The 16,229-nt window shown below is 38.2% G+C and overlaps 1 protein-coding gene across 2 annotated transcripts in view; it reads left to right on the top strand.

The window, feature by feature from the left end:
- The first annotated feature begins 4,707 nt into the window (after positions 1-4,707).
- RPGR (retinitis pigmentosa GTPase regulator) overlaps positions 4,708-16,229 on the top strand; it is a 50,334-nt gene continuing 38,812 nt past the window's right edge. For both annotated transcript variants that reach the window (XM_045860615.1, XM_045860616.1), the window contains exons 1-6: positions 4,708-4,947; positions 6,768-6,893; positions 7,533-7,625; positions 8,730-8,792; positions 11,116-11,274; positions 12,900-13,049. In XM_045860615.1, coding sequence (XP_045716571.1) covers positions 4,785-4,947; positions 6,768-6,893; positions 7,533-7,625; positions 8,730-8,792; positions 11,116-11,274; positions 12,900-13,049 — 754 coding nt within the window. In that variant the 5' untranslated portion in view covers positions 4,708-4,784. The remainder of the gene's footprint in view (positions 4,948-6,767; positions 6,894-7,532; positions 7,626-8,729; positions 8,793-11,115; positions 11,275-12,899; positions 13,050-16,229) is intronic.

Below are 16,229 nucleotides of genomic sequence, written 5' to 3'. Positions count from 1 at the left end.
CTGGAGATTATTATAGTAAGTGAAATAAGCCAAACAGAGAAAGACAAATACCATATAATCTCACTTATATGTGGAATCTAAATGACCAAGATAAACTGATGAACAAAACAGAAACAGGCATGGATACAGGGAACAGACTGACAACAAAACAGAAACAGGCATGGATACATGGAACAAACTGACAGCTATTAGAAGGGAGGGGTGTTGGGTAGCTGGATGAAAGAAGGTGAAGGGATTATGAAAAAAAAATATATATAAAAAAACATAGGCACAGACCACAGAGTGGTGACAGCCAGAAGGAAATGGAGATGGAGATGGGGGGAGGAGGAGGTGGGCAAAGGGGGATAAATGGAGACTGAAAGAAACTGCCTTGGGTAATGGGCACCCACTGCAGTGTGCAGATGATGTTTTGTTGAGTTGTACACTTGAAACACGGATGGTTTTGTGAACCAATGTCACCCCAATTAATTCAATATTTTATATATATATATATATATATAATTTGTATTGCCAATCTGCCTTTTTAAAAGTGCATGCCTTTTAAAATTCCCACAAACTGTGAATAAATGTGCTTATGTCTCCTGCTAACTAGACTGGGTAGTTTTTTAGTCATTGCCAATCTAATAGGCAAAACAAATAAATAAATTTTATTGTTTGACTTTCACTTTTAATAGTGGAGTTGTCTTTTCAATGTTGAAATTTTTGATTTTTGGGGGTACAGACTCCTTATTTTTGTTTGTTGATTTTTCTTGTTGGATTCTTTTTATTATTTTCTTGTCTTTTTTCTTTAAAATTTGAAGAAAGCAGGACATAGGCTGGTAAAAAGTATTCTTTTAAAATAAAAATCCCTGGCTTGGGATGTGTGTATTCCTAGTTCATATAACTTGGATCTGTACTACAAAAATTCAGAAATCCAAAAAGCCATTAGAATCTGATTTGTAAATTTGGATGCTTATGGGACTCCGTAAGCATGAGACACAACTGTTTAACTGATTCCAAATAGAGAAGTATACAGTAATGACAGTTGCATTTTAATGCAACTAAAAAAAAAGCCTTAGATGTTTTGTTGAATGCTGTCAAAAAATGAAGTAAAAAGCATAATCCATCAAATGTCTTTCTTGTTCTTACATGCCTCAATTTTTAGTTGACACAAAATGCTCCAGAAATGAGTATCAACTAGAATTAATAGGGGAAATTGCCAAGAGTTGTACATGTTGACTTCTGTATATCAACATGATTTCCTGAGAAGTATATGTGTGGTAGGCCATGGATGAGGTGGGGTATCAAATGAGTCATAAAATTATACCCTTTTAAACTCTCTGCCTTCTCCAACATGATGGAGGTGACTCCACAGGCTGATACTATTTGGCTACAAGGGATTGTGGCTGAGGTATTTACTACTCACTAAATGCCCTAGGCACTACAACATTTCCTAGCCCCACTGTAGTACACAGGGGCACGGAACACTGGATCTGGCCAATGGGTTCTAAGAAGGAGTCACATGTTACCTCTGGCCTGAAACACTAAATTTCCTGCTCCCTTACTCTCTTGCCCTCTTACAGCAACCAAAGAGGTCAGGATCACATACGGTACAGCTACAAGATAGCTGACTCTCCATCAGTAGCCTGAGCCCTTGCTGTCCCACATTGGACATGTAGCATAAGTAAGAAACTTTTTGTTTGTGTTATGCATTGAGATTGGGGTGTTATTTGCATTGTAGCATAGCTCAGCTTTGCTGATGAATACAATGAATGTAGCCAATTCTGCCTTATTATTAATAGCTAATACTGTTGAGGGCTACTCTACTGCAGATACTAGGCTATAAATTCTACATGCATTACCTAGTACCTCACAACAACATTCTTGATAGACAATAATATCATACATATACATCATATATACCATACGTGTGTGTGTGTATATATATATCTACTACACTCATATATATATATATATATGTATATACACATATATATGATATATATCAGTGGTAGAAAGGAGACTTTCTTCCTTTCCTCTCGTTATACAAAAAGTAGTGTTCTTCTTCCGCCTAAGGCCATTCCTTCCACTCAAGAGATCTGGATGCCATCTCTTTCTCCCTTACTGTATTGATTATTCCTCACTCTCCTAAATCTGTGTTTTCTCTCCTATTCAGTTTACTCCTCAAAGTCCGCAAGCTTAACAGAAGTCCTCCACCCCTTCCCTTCCTCCTCCAATTACTGTCTTCCTCTCTCCTAGACCATCTCCATCTCCTGTCTCTAAAACATTCACCCTCATTTCTTTCTCTTAGCTTCTCCCACTGACTACTCCAATATTGTTTCCTCCTCCAGGACTCTACTAAACAGAATTTTTCATTACCACTAATGATCTCTGCATTCCTAGATTCAGTGGCTATTTAGTTTCTACCTTACTTGATATCTCAGCACTGCATGAATACAACTGACCACAGTCACCTTGTAGAAACCCTATTCTGTAGACTGTCCCTCTCTGGTCAATCTATCTCCTTTTCAGCTTCAGTATCTGTTGCTGAGCCATTAAATGTGGGCCTTTGTCACATCACATCCTAATCTCCCTTTTCTTCTCAATCTGTAGTCACTTTGCAGTTGTTCACCTAGTAGTCTTTTCCAAGGTTGCTATCACCACCTAGATTCAGGCATCTGCCAAAAATGTGCCTCCATCTGGAGCTTATGCTCAATTGCCTGTTCAGCTCAGTACCTCCACTTTGATGTCATGAATTGTCATGTTCTCCCTGCCTGACCCACCTAACTACAACCTCTTGTACTATCTTCCTCAGTGTTTCCCATCTCAGTAAATGGCACCACCCCACTTCAATCTGCTTATCTTAGAAACCAGGGAGTGGAGTAAAGCTGCATCATTACCTCCTCAAGTGCTCAGTACAAAATGTGCTTAACTTTATCATGAAATTAAAAAAAAAAACAAATTAAAGCACATTATAACTAAAGTAAGTCTTTAAAAATTCTGAGTTTCCCATAGCAATTACAATGGTGATTTTTAAAAAGGAATATCCAATTCTTTGCAGGTCCCTTCTTTGCTGTTGCACTAAGAGCCGTTTGGTAGTTCTGCCCTGGCTAGGAGTTAATAGTCAGACAACATCTCCTGTTGAATCTATGTCCTATAAATATTTTAAAATTTGCCTGCTTCTCTCTGGTGCCAATACCCCATATTCCAATCCAGTGTGACTGCTTACCTGAATTTCTGCAATAGCCTCTGAACCCTCCTCCCTGCTGCAATTTATTCACCACAAAGCAGCTGGGAAGAATAATTCCAGGAATACATATAACTGATCATATCAATCCACTGCTTGAAAGCCCTCAATGTCTTCCCATTTTCTCTACAAATCGGCCAGGCAGAATGATTCCAGGAATACACATAACCGATCTTATCAATTCACTGCTTGAAAGCCCTCAATGGCTTGCCATTGTCCTTAGGATAAAATCTCAGCTTCTTAAGAATCCCAAGACCCTGCCACCTTTCAAGAAGCCAGTGTCACCTATTTTAGATCCTGGGAAGTGCCAAGCTCCTTATGAGCCTTGCATGCAGTTTATAGGTTTACTCTGTGCCTAGAGCTCTCTCACACTTCCAGCTTCTTCTTCCATTCTTACATTTAAAGCCCTTTCTTCAGATAAGCTATCCTTAACCCCTCACACTAGGTCAATGCTCCTTGTTAAACACTTTCATAGTAACTCCCACTTTGCTTTGTAAGCGAGTATTTGTATACTGGATAGTCTAATCTGCCCTCCTAATTTTAATGCAAACACCCTTTAAAATGTCAGTAACACACTTCCTTACACAAAGGAATTCAGGGATCCTTGAATCCAAATTTGATTCTAAAGCTTATGCCCACAACTACCACATGTACATAAATCTACTCATCTTGGAAGATGGCTTTTTGTCAGTTTTATGATGGCCCAGTGTTGATGTACAGGAAACTAAGGTTTGACTGAAGAAAAATATAACCTCTCTAGCCACATTCTAGAGCAATGATGTTCTGCTGTGGTGAATTCTCTTTGAACCTGTTCTTGTCACAGATTGCTCATCTCAGCCTTCTCCTGTTGGGAGGATACCATGGGTCATTTAGCATACAGGCTGGACTGGCTAAACTGGCCGAGCTCTCCCATTGTATAGTCTCAACATCCTTAAATGAGGGTAACATTAACCACAATACAGGGCTGTAATAGGGCTGGCTCATTTAGTAAAGATTTAATGAGCATCTAGTATATGACAGGTTTTGGTTTAGATGCTGGGGATACAAATGCGATTAGGATGTTTAACAAAGCGCCTATCTCATGTAGTTATGAATGGTCGCCATTACTGGTGTTACAGTTATGCGTGGACGTTTGCCTATGTCACAGAGCTTGAGTGAGAGCATGTGATATTGGTGACGTTTGTTACTTTCCGGACAGTGTCCCTGCGGGGCCTAAATGTCCACTAGAGTTAAGCTTTAGCACTCCGGTGCACAAAGGCGCGGCACGTCCACTCCACCCCTCTGGGCCACCAGAAGGTGCGCAGGCTCCTTCGACACCCCGCTGCATCTGCGCCTGCCCCCCATCGGCGGCCCAGCCGCCTTTCCCCTCTGGGCCACCAGAGGGTGCGCGAGCTCCTGCAACAGACTGCTGCGTTTGCGCCTGCGCCCTACCCGCCGCCAGGCAGCTCCTCCCCTCCGCTCCGCTCCCTCCCCTCCCCGCCGCGCGACGCGCACAAACGCTCCACCTTTGTTGCCCTAGGTTGCTGTTTGTTGACTTCCGGGAACTCGGTCGCCTCAGATGCGCACAGTGTCGCTATGGAGGCCCGAGGGGCTTTCGCGGCCTGCTTGGTGGCCAAACGGCTACTTTAGGCGCAACCGAATCGACCCCGCTGTCTTCTCGGCCCAGGCGCAGATTCCCCGTATTGCTCTCGGTATGGGGGAACCTGAGGAGGAAGTGCCCGGTGAGTCGCCCCGCAGTAGTGGCAGCGGGCCCAGAGGGAGGGTCCGCGGGAGGGCGAGTGGCTAGGCCCCGCCTCCAGGCCGGCCCCATTAGGGGCTTGTCCCCGGCCGCGGACACCGGACTAGGGCCGGAGCTGTAATCGCACCCCTGATAAAGGCTAAGGAGAGAGAAAAGGCAGGGAGGGACCTGAGGGGGAACTACGTCATAGGGGGAGGGTGTCTTGTCCTTTTTGTTCTTGTTTTTAGTCCTGTCTCCACCCGAGGATATGTTTATTGATTTGAGAGAGAGAGGAGGGTGGGAGGAAAGAAAGAAACATCAGGGGTTGCCTCCCGTACTGCCCGGACCGGGAATCAAACCCTTTTGCTATACGGACGAGGCTCCAACCAGTTGAGCCACTCAAGTCTTTTTTGTTCTTTTAAAATAAGATTTATATGAGTTTCATGAAGTTAGAGGCGGTTTTTACCTCCCTGTAAGCTTCCCCAAATTCCTTCTAAGTCTCCAGGATCCAGTTATGTATTGAATACCTTAAAGGATGGGTGATTAGGGGACACGAGGTAAAAGAGGATGGTGAAAACGACTTAGAGAACAGAGTTGAAGAGGGAGTCATTAGTGAGGTTTTTTTTAAAAGACTTTTTTTGAGTCTCAAAATACACTTCATGTTGTGACGTCATAATACTGCGTACCAGAAATAGAGGTTTCATGAAGCAGTTCTTACTCTAACCGCTTGGCATGTACTCAGATATTTTCTATAATACATTTCTTTAAAAATGCTCCTCGTGACCCACTAAATTGATTTTCTGATCCACTAATCAGTCACGACTAACAGTTGGAACAAAAACACTGGGTTAGAGGAGAATCGTGCATTCACTGAAATAAGTACTAATTTTCTATGATGCTCTTGATTCTACCATAGATTCCTGTCCTCTTGGGGTTCACAGCTTAGTGAGGGATACAAGAGAAACAAAATGACAATGCTCATACAGTTTGGCAATAGGTGGCCAGGGCTCCAGAGCAGAGACACCAAACCCTGACTTGGGTTGAGGGTATCAGGGAACATTTTCCTAGGGAGCCAGGGCAGGAAAAAGCAGTTAAAATTATTCATTCTAGGGAAACTCAGAGCCTATTTTAGGCCTACCTAGCCTACCACATCTCAATTATCAGTTAGAAATTAGATGTGTCACAATTGTTCTCAAAAGCTTTTCCATGTGCCTAGTCTCATGCATTAATATTTATTATTAATACTTACATTCACTATATTTTCCTTCCTGGTACTCATTAGTTTCGTTATGTGTGATCATGCTCTGAGATTTCCTTAACGGCTGGATCTGGCCTCCTATTTGGGTGTGCACTTGTATTAAATGATTATTGGTGACTGGTAGGGGGTTTTGGCCTCCAAAATGGTACTGGGTCAAAGATCCTTCATCCTGGTGATGTTACTGATGAAACTCAATACTATCCTGTTTCTGTGTGTGGAGAAAAGTGCTCAGTAAGGGGCTAGATCATGAGGTGGTAACCAGAGTGAGTAGGTCCGCCTGGTGACAGCAGGACTATTTGCAATTGAAGACTGCCCTCCTTGTGATAGTATATGTCTTACTTTATACCAGTAAATTAATAATACATAATTTATCAGAGTTCATACATAAAATTAGAATGAGGTCTGAGGAGTAAGAAGACTGAATTAATAGAGAGGAAGGAGGGTATAAACAGTTTCCTAGCAGAGGCAAAGCTATCATGAGATAAGGAATATTAATAAATTACTGAGAAAATGGTACCAGGCAATATAGTAAAAGCTGTAAATTAAAAACTATCATATATTTGCAGATTCAGGTGCTGTGTTTACATTTGGAAAATCTAAATTTGCTGAAAATATGCCCAGCAAATTCTGGTTTAAAAATGATATACCTATATATCTTGCATGTGGAGATGAACATACTGCTGTTATTACAGGTTAGTATTAAAGTCTTTTTTTTATTGTATTTATTTATTTATTTTTTTAGAAAGGGAAGGGAGAGAGAGAGAGAGACAGAGAGAGAGAAACATCAGTGTGTGGTTGCTGGGGGTCATGGCCTGCAACCTAGGCATGTGCCCTGGCTGGGAATCGAACCTGCAACGCCTGGTTCGCAGCCCGCGCTCAATCCACCGAACTACGCCAGCCAGGGCTAAAGTCTTAAATATTATAGATGTGCTGTGTTTTAAACATATTGAAAATAACCTAGAAAAAAATGAAAATAATCTAGGTGGTCTTGTTTTTTTTTATTTTGCCAGAGAATTTTTGACAAATTGATTCAAGTCTTTTAAATTTCAAGGTTTCCTTAGTGTATTTAAATATGGTTTTCAATACACACAACTTTCTTAGAATAAATCTATTTTAATAGATCTATACAATAAAAAATTATTACTGTATATTCTTAGAAACTCTTTTACATCTAACAGTCTGGCTGTAGGAATATGATTGAGGTAACCTGTTTCAACATGGAAAACAATGACACCTTTTAAATGTAGCATTTTTATTAATTTATAATAACTTCATCTCATATTACTTTATATTGAAAATGCTTCAATTTATTTCTTTTTCTTTTCCACCAGGAAATAATAAACTTTACATGTTTGGCAGTAACAACTGGGGCCAGTTAGGATTCGGATCAAAGTCAGCTGTTTGTAAACCAACATGTGTCAAAGGTGTGGGATCTTTTCTCCTTTATCAATTTAAATACTTAACAAACTAAAATAGTTTCATATTGATTGTGTAGTTCTTTAATATGATATTATAAATAATACAGCCTTTAGTTCTTTATTTTCTGATATTTTCTTGAGATTTATTGGCATTTAACTTTATTTTTATGATATTTAGAACTACTATTACATGTTAGGATCTAAAAATCACATTGATTTTAAACCCGGATGCTACAAAAGAAGTAATAATTCTGCTATATTGCACTTGAACATTCTTTTCTCTCACTGTTTGTAAATCTACTTAAATATTACTATTCTATATACAGAGAGCAAAAATATGTTAGAATTTTGGGCTCTGTCTTAGTGATCTTTGCAGCCAGTTATGCAAGCACTTTGGATATGTTCTATAAAGGTTTTTGTAATGTGTAAATGAACGAATGAAGAACTTTAACAAAGGTATATGCCTATGAATATTGGACTTACAGTGTTTCATTGAGTGGGGTAAAAGGTAAAATTGATGATGGTGATCACAGATTAGGAGAAAGATTGGGTTGGTACTGGAGGCAGCATAACAGAATGCAATGGCTCTCTGCACATATTACTTACCTATGGAGTTTTTAATAATATATAGAAGCCTAGGTCATAACTCAGACCTACTGATTCAGAGTCTCCAGTGGTAGGGCTAAGCTATGTTTATTTTTCTCAGAACTCTCCTGGTTACATTTTAAAGATTTTATTTATTTTTAGAGAGAGGGGAAGGGAGGAAGAAAGAGCAGGAGAGAAATATAGATGTGAGAGAGAAAAATTGATTGGTTGCCTCTCATATGCACCCCAATCGAGAACCAAACCCACAACTCACGCATGTCCCCTGACTGGGAATTGAACCTGCCACCCTTTGCTTTGCTGGAGGACACCCAGCTAACTGAGCCACACCCCAGTCAGGGCTTTCCTGGTTATTTTGATGCACAACTAGTTCTGAAAACTTTTGGTTTCGTTGACTTTACAGTCAGATAGGCTTGGGTTTAAATCTCAGCTCTACCACTTATTTACCATTTGACCTATATTATTTATCATTTTTATAACCACTTCATATTTTAATTGTATTTTCAGCTTTAAAACCTGAAAAGGTAAAACTTGCTGCCTGTGGACGGAACCATACTCTAGTTTCAACAGGTATGGCATTCAATTTGTATGACTTCCTGCCCAGTTTGAGGTCTTGTTCCAGTATATTTGTGACTTTGTAAAATTAACAGAAGTGACACCTTGGTAACAACAGTAGGATTTTTAAATATCTAGATGGATAGTACACTTGTTTGCCTTTGAAAATATGCAGATAAATGGTAAATGGCTGAAGAAAAAGCTTGTTTCCTTGGATTATGTCAGGGGGCAGCATCTACCCCCTGCACACATCAGGGGGTAGTTGTTCCTGTCCGTGTTCTTCCTTTTCTGAGGGTGAGTGGGAGCCAAACCCACCCTCACAAAAACCTCTATTAATGTGAGTCAGCACAATTTCAATTAAAATCTAAGCAGGTTCTGTGTGTGTATAGAAATTGACAAGATGATTCTTTAAAAAAATATTTTATTTATTTATTTTTAGAGAGAGGGGAAGGGAGGGAGAAAGAGGGAAAGAAACATCGGTGTGGTTGCATCTCATGTGCTCCCTACTGGGGATCTGGCCTGCCACCCAGGCATGTGCCCTGAGTGGGAATTGAACCGGCAACCCTTTGGTTTCCAGGCAAGCACTCAAATCCACTGAGCCACACCAGCCAGGGCTGACAAGGTGATCCTTAAATTTGTGTGTGTGTAGTGGTTGGCAATGTGATTCTTAAATTTATGTGTAAAAGCAAAGGACCTAGAATGACCAAAACAATTTTGTAAAGAACAAAATTAGAGGACTAGCACTACCTGAGTTCAAGACCTACTGCAAAGATACAGTAATTGAGAGTATGCTATTAGCAAAAAGATAGATAAAGATTAATGGAACAGAACAGAATCCAGAAATAGATCCATACGCATATGCCCAACTAATGTTTGACAAAGGTACCAAGACAATTCAATTGAGACAAAGTAGTCTTTTCAACAAATGTTCTTGGAACAATTGGATATTTAGGCTCTGGCCATTGATCAATCCTTCCTAACTCCTTTCCCTTCCACAAAGTTTCTGTCTTTAGGCTATTTTCTTTGCCTTGATTCCTCCTCACCTCTCTGCCCTGTTCAGACTTTTCTTGCTGAAATGTCTTTTCCTTGGATTCTTATCTTTTAAGGTTCGGTGTAAGTCTGACTTCTTCCAATGGAGCTTTTGGTGACTATTCAACTTTTTAATCTCATTTTTAGCCCTGGCTGGTGTGGCTCAGTGGATTGAGTGCCCTTTGGTTTGCAAAGGGTTGCCAGTTCCATTCCCAGTCAAGGCACATGTCTGGGTTGCAGGCCAGGTCCCCAGAAGGGGGTATGTGAGAGGCAACCACACATTGATGTTTCTCTCCCTCTCTTTCTTCCTCCCTTCCCCTCTCTCTAAAAATAAATTACATCTTTTTTTTAAATCTCATTTTTAATTTGTACTGATTCAGTCTGGTTTTGCCCTCAGTTTCCCCTATTATTTAGTGAGGCTTTGACTTCATATGCATTTTTATGACAGATATCACTATTTTTTTAATATGTATATGTCTCAAAAAATCTTTATTCAGAACTTACTGGTAATATTTATTATGTAGGCATAATATACTTCTTATTTAATTAATAAAGTAATTAACATATTTATAGTGCTTCCAATGAGCCAGATGCTGTTCTAAGAATATTATAACTGTTAACTAAGTTAAACTTTATAACTGCTCTATAAAGTAGGCACTGTTATTAGCTCTGTTTTACAGATAAGGAAAAAGAGACAGGGAAAGGTTAAGTACAGCTTGCTCAAGGTTACTGAGCTGATAAGAGGCAAGCCAGAATTTGCAACCAGGAAATATGGCTCTGGAGTCCTTTCTCCTAAATACAATGTTGTACTGCTTTTCTATTTAGGTATAAAATTTAAAAAATTATACAACATAGACTTTCCATGTTTCTAATTATATTCTTCTTGAATTTGCCTCATTTTACTTATTTGTTACTTATTATATTTTAGCTTTAATGGGTATGGAAGTTAAAATTAATGAACTGTATCTCTTTTAAAATAGTTTGATTTGGATTGTAAACTAACTTGGAAATTACTTTCTTCTTTTCTGCTCTGAGTTAATAAAGTGCCGCATGAGTAAAAAAATACATTCCATACATTGTGTGCATTTCAGTTGCTACTGGGACTCTGGAATGATTTGTAAAATCTCACAAAAATGTATAGCCTTGCTTGTTTTAATTCATTTTTGACAATGAAATGAAGTTATGCACCAAATTATAGGGTAATGTCAGCTTTCAACTTTCTTCACTGTTAATAGAGGAAATATCTGGTGTACACTGGCTTTTCTCATAAAAATGATGACTGCAGTCTACTGATGTTTTCCGTGTGCAGAAGGAGGCAAAGTATATGCAGTTGGAGGAAATAATGAAGGCCAGCTAGGACTTGGTGACACTGAAGATAGAGACACTTTTCATCTAATTGAGTGTTTTACATCCCAGCATCAGCTTAAACAGCTCTCCGCTGGATCTAACACTTCAGCTGCACTAACTGGTGAGACTTTTTTCCATTTCAAGCTAGGGCACATCCCTTTCCTTTCAACTAGGATGTATGAACTCAGTAAATTGAAGAGAGCATTGCCATTTAGTTTTCTTTCATTGATGATGTGTTCTCAGAAGGCATTTAAAATAGAACTTTAAACCATGACATATATTGCAATTTTATGCTTATTTAGAGTTAGATGTCAACATACACTTTGAAGATAATTGTTAAATAAATTCTTAGCTATGTTTCTATCTACTCATATTCTTATGAGTAGATATTCTTTAAAATTATTTTCATTGAATGTTCTGAAAATTATACTTACAGATTTAATGAAGTTACTTTCAGAAACATCATAGAAATCTGTTGGATATATGTTGTTAAAGTAAAATTTGTAATGGCCATATATCTCTCTGCCTCCTTATTAAGAGTCTATATGAGGAACTTCTTTAAAATTTGGATCTAAGATAAACCTGTTCTCACTAAAGAAGCTGCTGTTGTGCTTCTTTGTTACAGTCTGCAGAACTGTTCCAGAACTTACAGTGTTGCTCTGGCTGTCAGGAGAGCCAGAGTCAGCTGTGAGGCTCTATCCTTCAGTTCAGTCAGTAGTACAGTTAACGTTTTGACATCTTTTTGTTGGTTCTTATTTTCAGTTTTTCTTTTATTTGCCTTACTGTTAAATCAAAGATTGATTTTTTCTTCAATTTTTTTAAAGATTGTATTTATTTATTTTCAGAGAGAGGGGAAGGGAGGGAGAAAGAGAAGGAGAGAAACATCAGTGTGTGGTTTGCCTCACACACATCCCCAACTGGGGACCTGGCCTGCAACCCAGGCATGTGCCCTGACTGGGAATCGAACTGTTGACACTTTGGTTCGCAGGCCAGCACTCAGTCCACTGAGCCACACCAGCCAGGGCCAAAGATTAATTGTTAAATTAATTAAAAGGTAAATAAGTGTAGATGATTTCTTTCTAAAATACTTTCCTCATTTAGCTTTTCCAGACATCAAAAACCCTATCAGAAAGAACATAGGTTAACCTGTATTTGAGATACTATGCATGCTAATATATTTCCTGATCCTCTGAAGCTAGGTTATATGTTTCAAGTCTAAATTGTAAATAATAATAATAATAATAATAATAATAAAGTTAGGGAAATCCATTTATTTGTTTTTATTTAAAGCATCATTTCCTCTGTGTTCTCAGAGCCAGGTCTTCTAGGCCCTTTTGACCTGGGACTTACTTCCCAGGAGATGATGTCCAATGTGACTCATGGTGTGATTTAGTTCAGTTGCAGGTAGACTGTGCAAAAGGAAGAAACCATTTTCTGTTTAGAGGCATTAAAATAAGAAAAGGTTATTATAGGAAAGGACATTCTGTCATTGCTATTAAGATAAAAACATGGACATGACTAAAGTGATTTACATCACGTTAGTTTCTGTCCTTTATCATTATAGAAGAATTTTGTACTAGATATTGAACTGTTAAGTAGCTAGCTGGTATAAATGTCTTAGGAGTACTTTTCTTTCAAGCATATAATTTTTCTAAATTACAGAATAAATGAGTCATTATAAACACAATAATTTCATACCCCTGCCACTTTTTAAAACCTTTATTCCTCCTTGTATTTTCTTTTTAGAAGATGGAAAACTTTTTGTGTGGGGAGAAAATTCTGAAGGGCAGATTGGCTTAAATAATGTATCTAATGTGTGTGTTCCTCATCAAGTGACCTTTGGGAAACCTATTGCCTGGATCTCTTGTGGATATTACCATTCAGCTTTTGTAACAAGTAAGACAGAACATTTTGTATTCATCATGTTATCTACCATTTCTGAGTTCTTAGTTAATAATAAAATGATGTAGCGTTCTACAGTTCCATAGAAATGCCATGTTAGTCTATGTGATGAAATAATTTTGGTCTGCTTTAACAGTATTTCTCCATTTCAGTAATGAGAGTTTATCATTTCAAACTCTCTGGTAACTGTTTAATGAAATTAGGTACATTAGAAAAATAAAAATTTCTATGTTAGAAACCCTTTTAAGTTTTGGATCTCAAACTTGTTGGAATAATTTGGCATGAAAAATAAGACCTGTGGCCCACTTTCCTCTGGATCTACTTGCCTATGTACTTTGACCTATTCTACTCTTGTCCTGATACTTTGCTTTTATTGTTTTAATAAATGAAGCATAGACTTTCAATGTGTGAACAAGGATAAAGACTAGATGGAAAAGAAGAGATGTCAACATAGAATATGATTTCCTTTGGTGGGATTTTTCTCAGCATACTCAATTTCTCCCTTTCCTGTGCTCACTGGCAACTGTTTCTACCTTAGTTAAAATTTTTGAAATACTGAATTCTATTATAGTCTACATCTACACTAGTAATAATAGAAGTGTGATCATGGTTTTCCATCCCATTGATGGTTTTTCTAACAGTAAAATAGCTAGAGGAAATAGCTTTGTGGTCCCTCTTAGACCTCTTTCTCCCTAAATTTTTGCTTTATACGTTTATTCCTTATTCCATATACCTCGGATTCAGTTTTAGAAAGTTCCAATCGACTCATCTCAGTGCTGCTCTGACTTACCAGTGAACTGGAAGCAGCTTAGTACCAAGAGATTGCAAAATCCACCTTGGTTGGTATTATTCACCACTGTATCAGTTTGTATCTTGAATAAACTGTTAATCAATAAATATTGTCAAATGAGGAAGTAAATGAATGAATGACCAATTAATTGTGTTTCTTGGGGCAATACTACCTACAGACGTATTAGTAACTTTAGGGTCCTGGGTTTGGTGTAGTCTATGCTCACTTTGTTCATAAAACAAATCAAAAAAGGAAAGAAAAACATAAATATAAAAACAATAAAAAACAATCAAAAGCATTGTCTTATACTTAGGTTTTAATAAAACTTTCAGAATCACTTTTATAGTTAAACTCTGCCTTAGCCAGTAAGTGAAGAAGTAGAATTGAATTGTTTGTCTTAACCAACAAGTCTTAAATGGAGCTTTTTTGCTTTGTTTTACTGTGTCCATGTCTTTAAAAAATAGCTTTATTGAGATACAGCTTACATATCATACAATTCACCCATGTTAAGGTATGAAGAGCACCAGGAATTTATAGACAGAGGTGCAATGGGACTCTTCTGGGCTTAGTAATTCATTTCATATGAGAAGCAAAAGGCATGGGAAAGGGGGAAGGGTACTGACTTACTGAACACCTTTTCTGTGCCAGTGTTTGCTACATACTTCATAAAAAACTTGTGAGAAATCATTATAGCTATGTCTGTAGTATTTGTCCAAGTTTTTTAGGTAAAATGTATTTGGCATACATTATTATATTAGTCTCATACCTGAGCAAGTTTTAAGTAGTGCATCCCATGTGTATTGGATGTCCTACAATGTCCCTAAGTTCTATGACTTGCTGGAAGGACTGTCAAGCTTCTGTAGCAGGTTACACTCATGGCTAAGATTTATTACAGCAAAGGATACAGAACAAAAGCAACAGGAAAAATGTGCCAGTGGAGTCTAGTCAGGTCCAGCATAGGCTTCTTAGTTCTTCTTCTTCCTAGGTCACATAGGACATGCTTTGTCTTTGGCAGCAAGCTTCAGGGACATGTGTGGAATGTCTCTGCCCAGGGGAGCCCACTTAGTCTCAAAGTCTGATATGCAGGGCACTGATTAGGTAGGCATATCCTACTAGCAGCTGGCCACAGCATATGACACTCAGGTCCCTCAACAGTGAAACCAGGTGTACCTCATCAGTGTGGATGTTTGTGCACAGCAACCCTAAGAAGCTAAGCTGGCGTAATTCATTGTTCCAGGTGTGCATAATAAAATCACCAATCACTGACATAAAGAACATTTCAGGGGCCATATTCCCGGGGGTTGGTCGGAGGTCAATCATAGTTCTCTTGGAGAGATGCAGTTAATAAGCAACAAGACCTGCTGTGTTACCTCTTTCCTCACACCAATGGTGATATGTTCTGTGTCATTCTTTAGACTAGATTGTATATTTACAAAGGTTTTTAAATTCCTATTTTATAGAACTCACTTCAGTTCATAGAAGTGAATAAGAGAAATTTCTTACTTTTAAGAAGTTCATAGTCATAGTGAGGTAACTGTAATAACAGAAGCAAGTCAGTAGTGTTGGTATTGACAAGCCAGTGATTAAATGTTGGTTTTCTTGATAAGAATCTTTGTGGAGCAAGTACCATCTATCAGTAAAATCTGTTATCTTAAGACTCGTAAAATATATTTACTCAGCTTTCTGAACTGAGTAAATATATTGAATTTACTGAGTTTCCTTAAACAAATTTAATAAAAAGCAATTATTCATTCATATATTCAACAATTATTCATTACATGCTCAGTGTACTAGATAGATACTCTGCTAGATTTTTGGAATACCTTAATGACCATAATAAAATCTGTGTCCTTGTGGGGGCTTAATGTCTAGTTATTTTGCTTTGTTTTTTAAAAAAAATTTAAAGATTTTATTTATTTTTAGAGAGGGGAAGGGAGAGAGAAAGAGAGGGAGAGAAACATCAATGTGTGGTTCCCTCTCATGTGCCCCCTACTGGGGACCTGGCCCGCAACCCAGTCATGTGCCCTGACTGGGAATCTAATCAGTGACCCTTTGGTTCATAGGCTGGCGCTCAGTCAACTGAGCCACACCAGCCAGGGCTCATTTTGCTTTATTAAAAGGAAGTAGAAGTAAGATAGTCCTCACTCTTTTGTTAAACAGCTAAAATAATTTTCCAGTTGTTTCTTAGTAGTAATGGTTGTGAAGTATTTGTGAAAATTTTAGACTAGAATAATCAAAGGGAAAATAAAATTTGGCTTTCTTTCCTCACCACATAGTAAAAATATTTCAAGAAAAGTCGAATTTATTAAGTTGATGTTTTCTACATTTTTTATTGAACATGAGAATGTGTACTAAAAAGGCCAGTGTCTTGTTCATGTTTATGT

This window comes from Phyllostomus hastatus, unplaced genomic scaffold, assembly GCF_019186645.2.
Source record: "Phyllostomus hastatus isolate PE091 unplaced genomic scaffold, TTU_PhHast_1.1 phas_scaffold_200, whole genome shotgun sequence".
In the NCBI taxonomy this organism is placed as follows: domain Eukaryota; kingdom Metazoa; phylum Chordata; class Mammalia; order Chiroptera; family Phyllostomidae; genus Phyllostomus; species Phyllostomus hastatus.
Note: the sequence above shows the minus strand (reverse complement) of the source record. Positions and strands in the feature narration are given on the sequence as shown.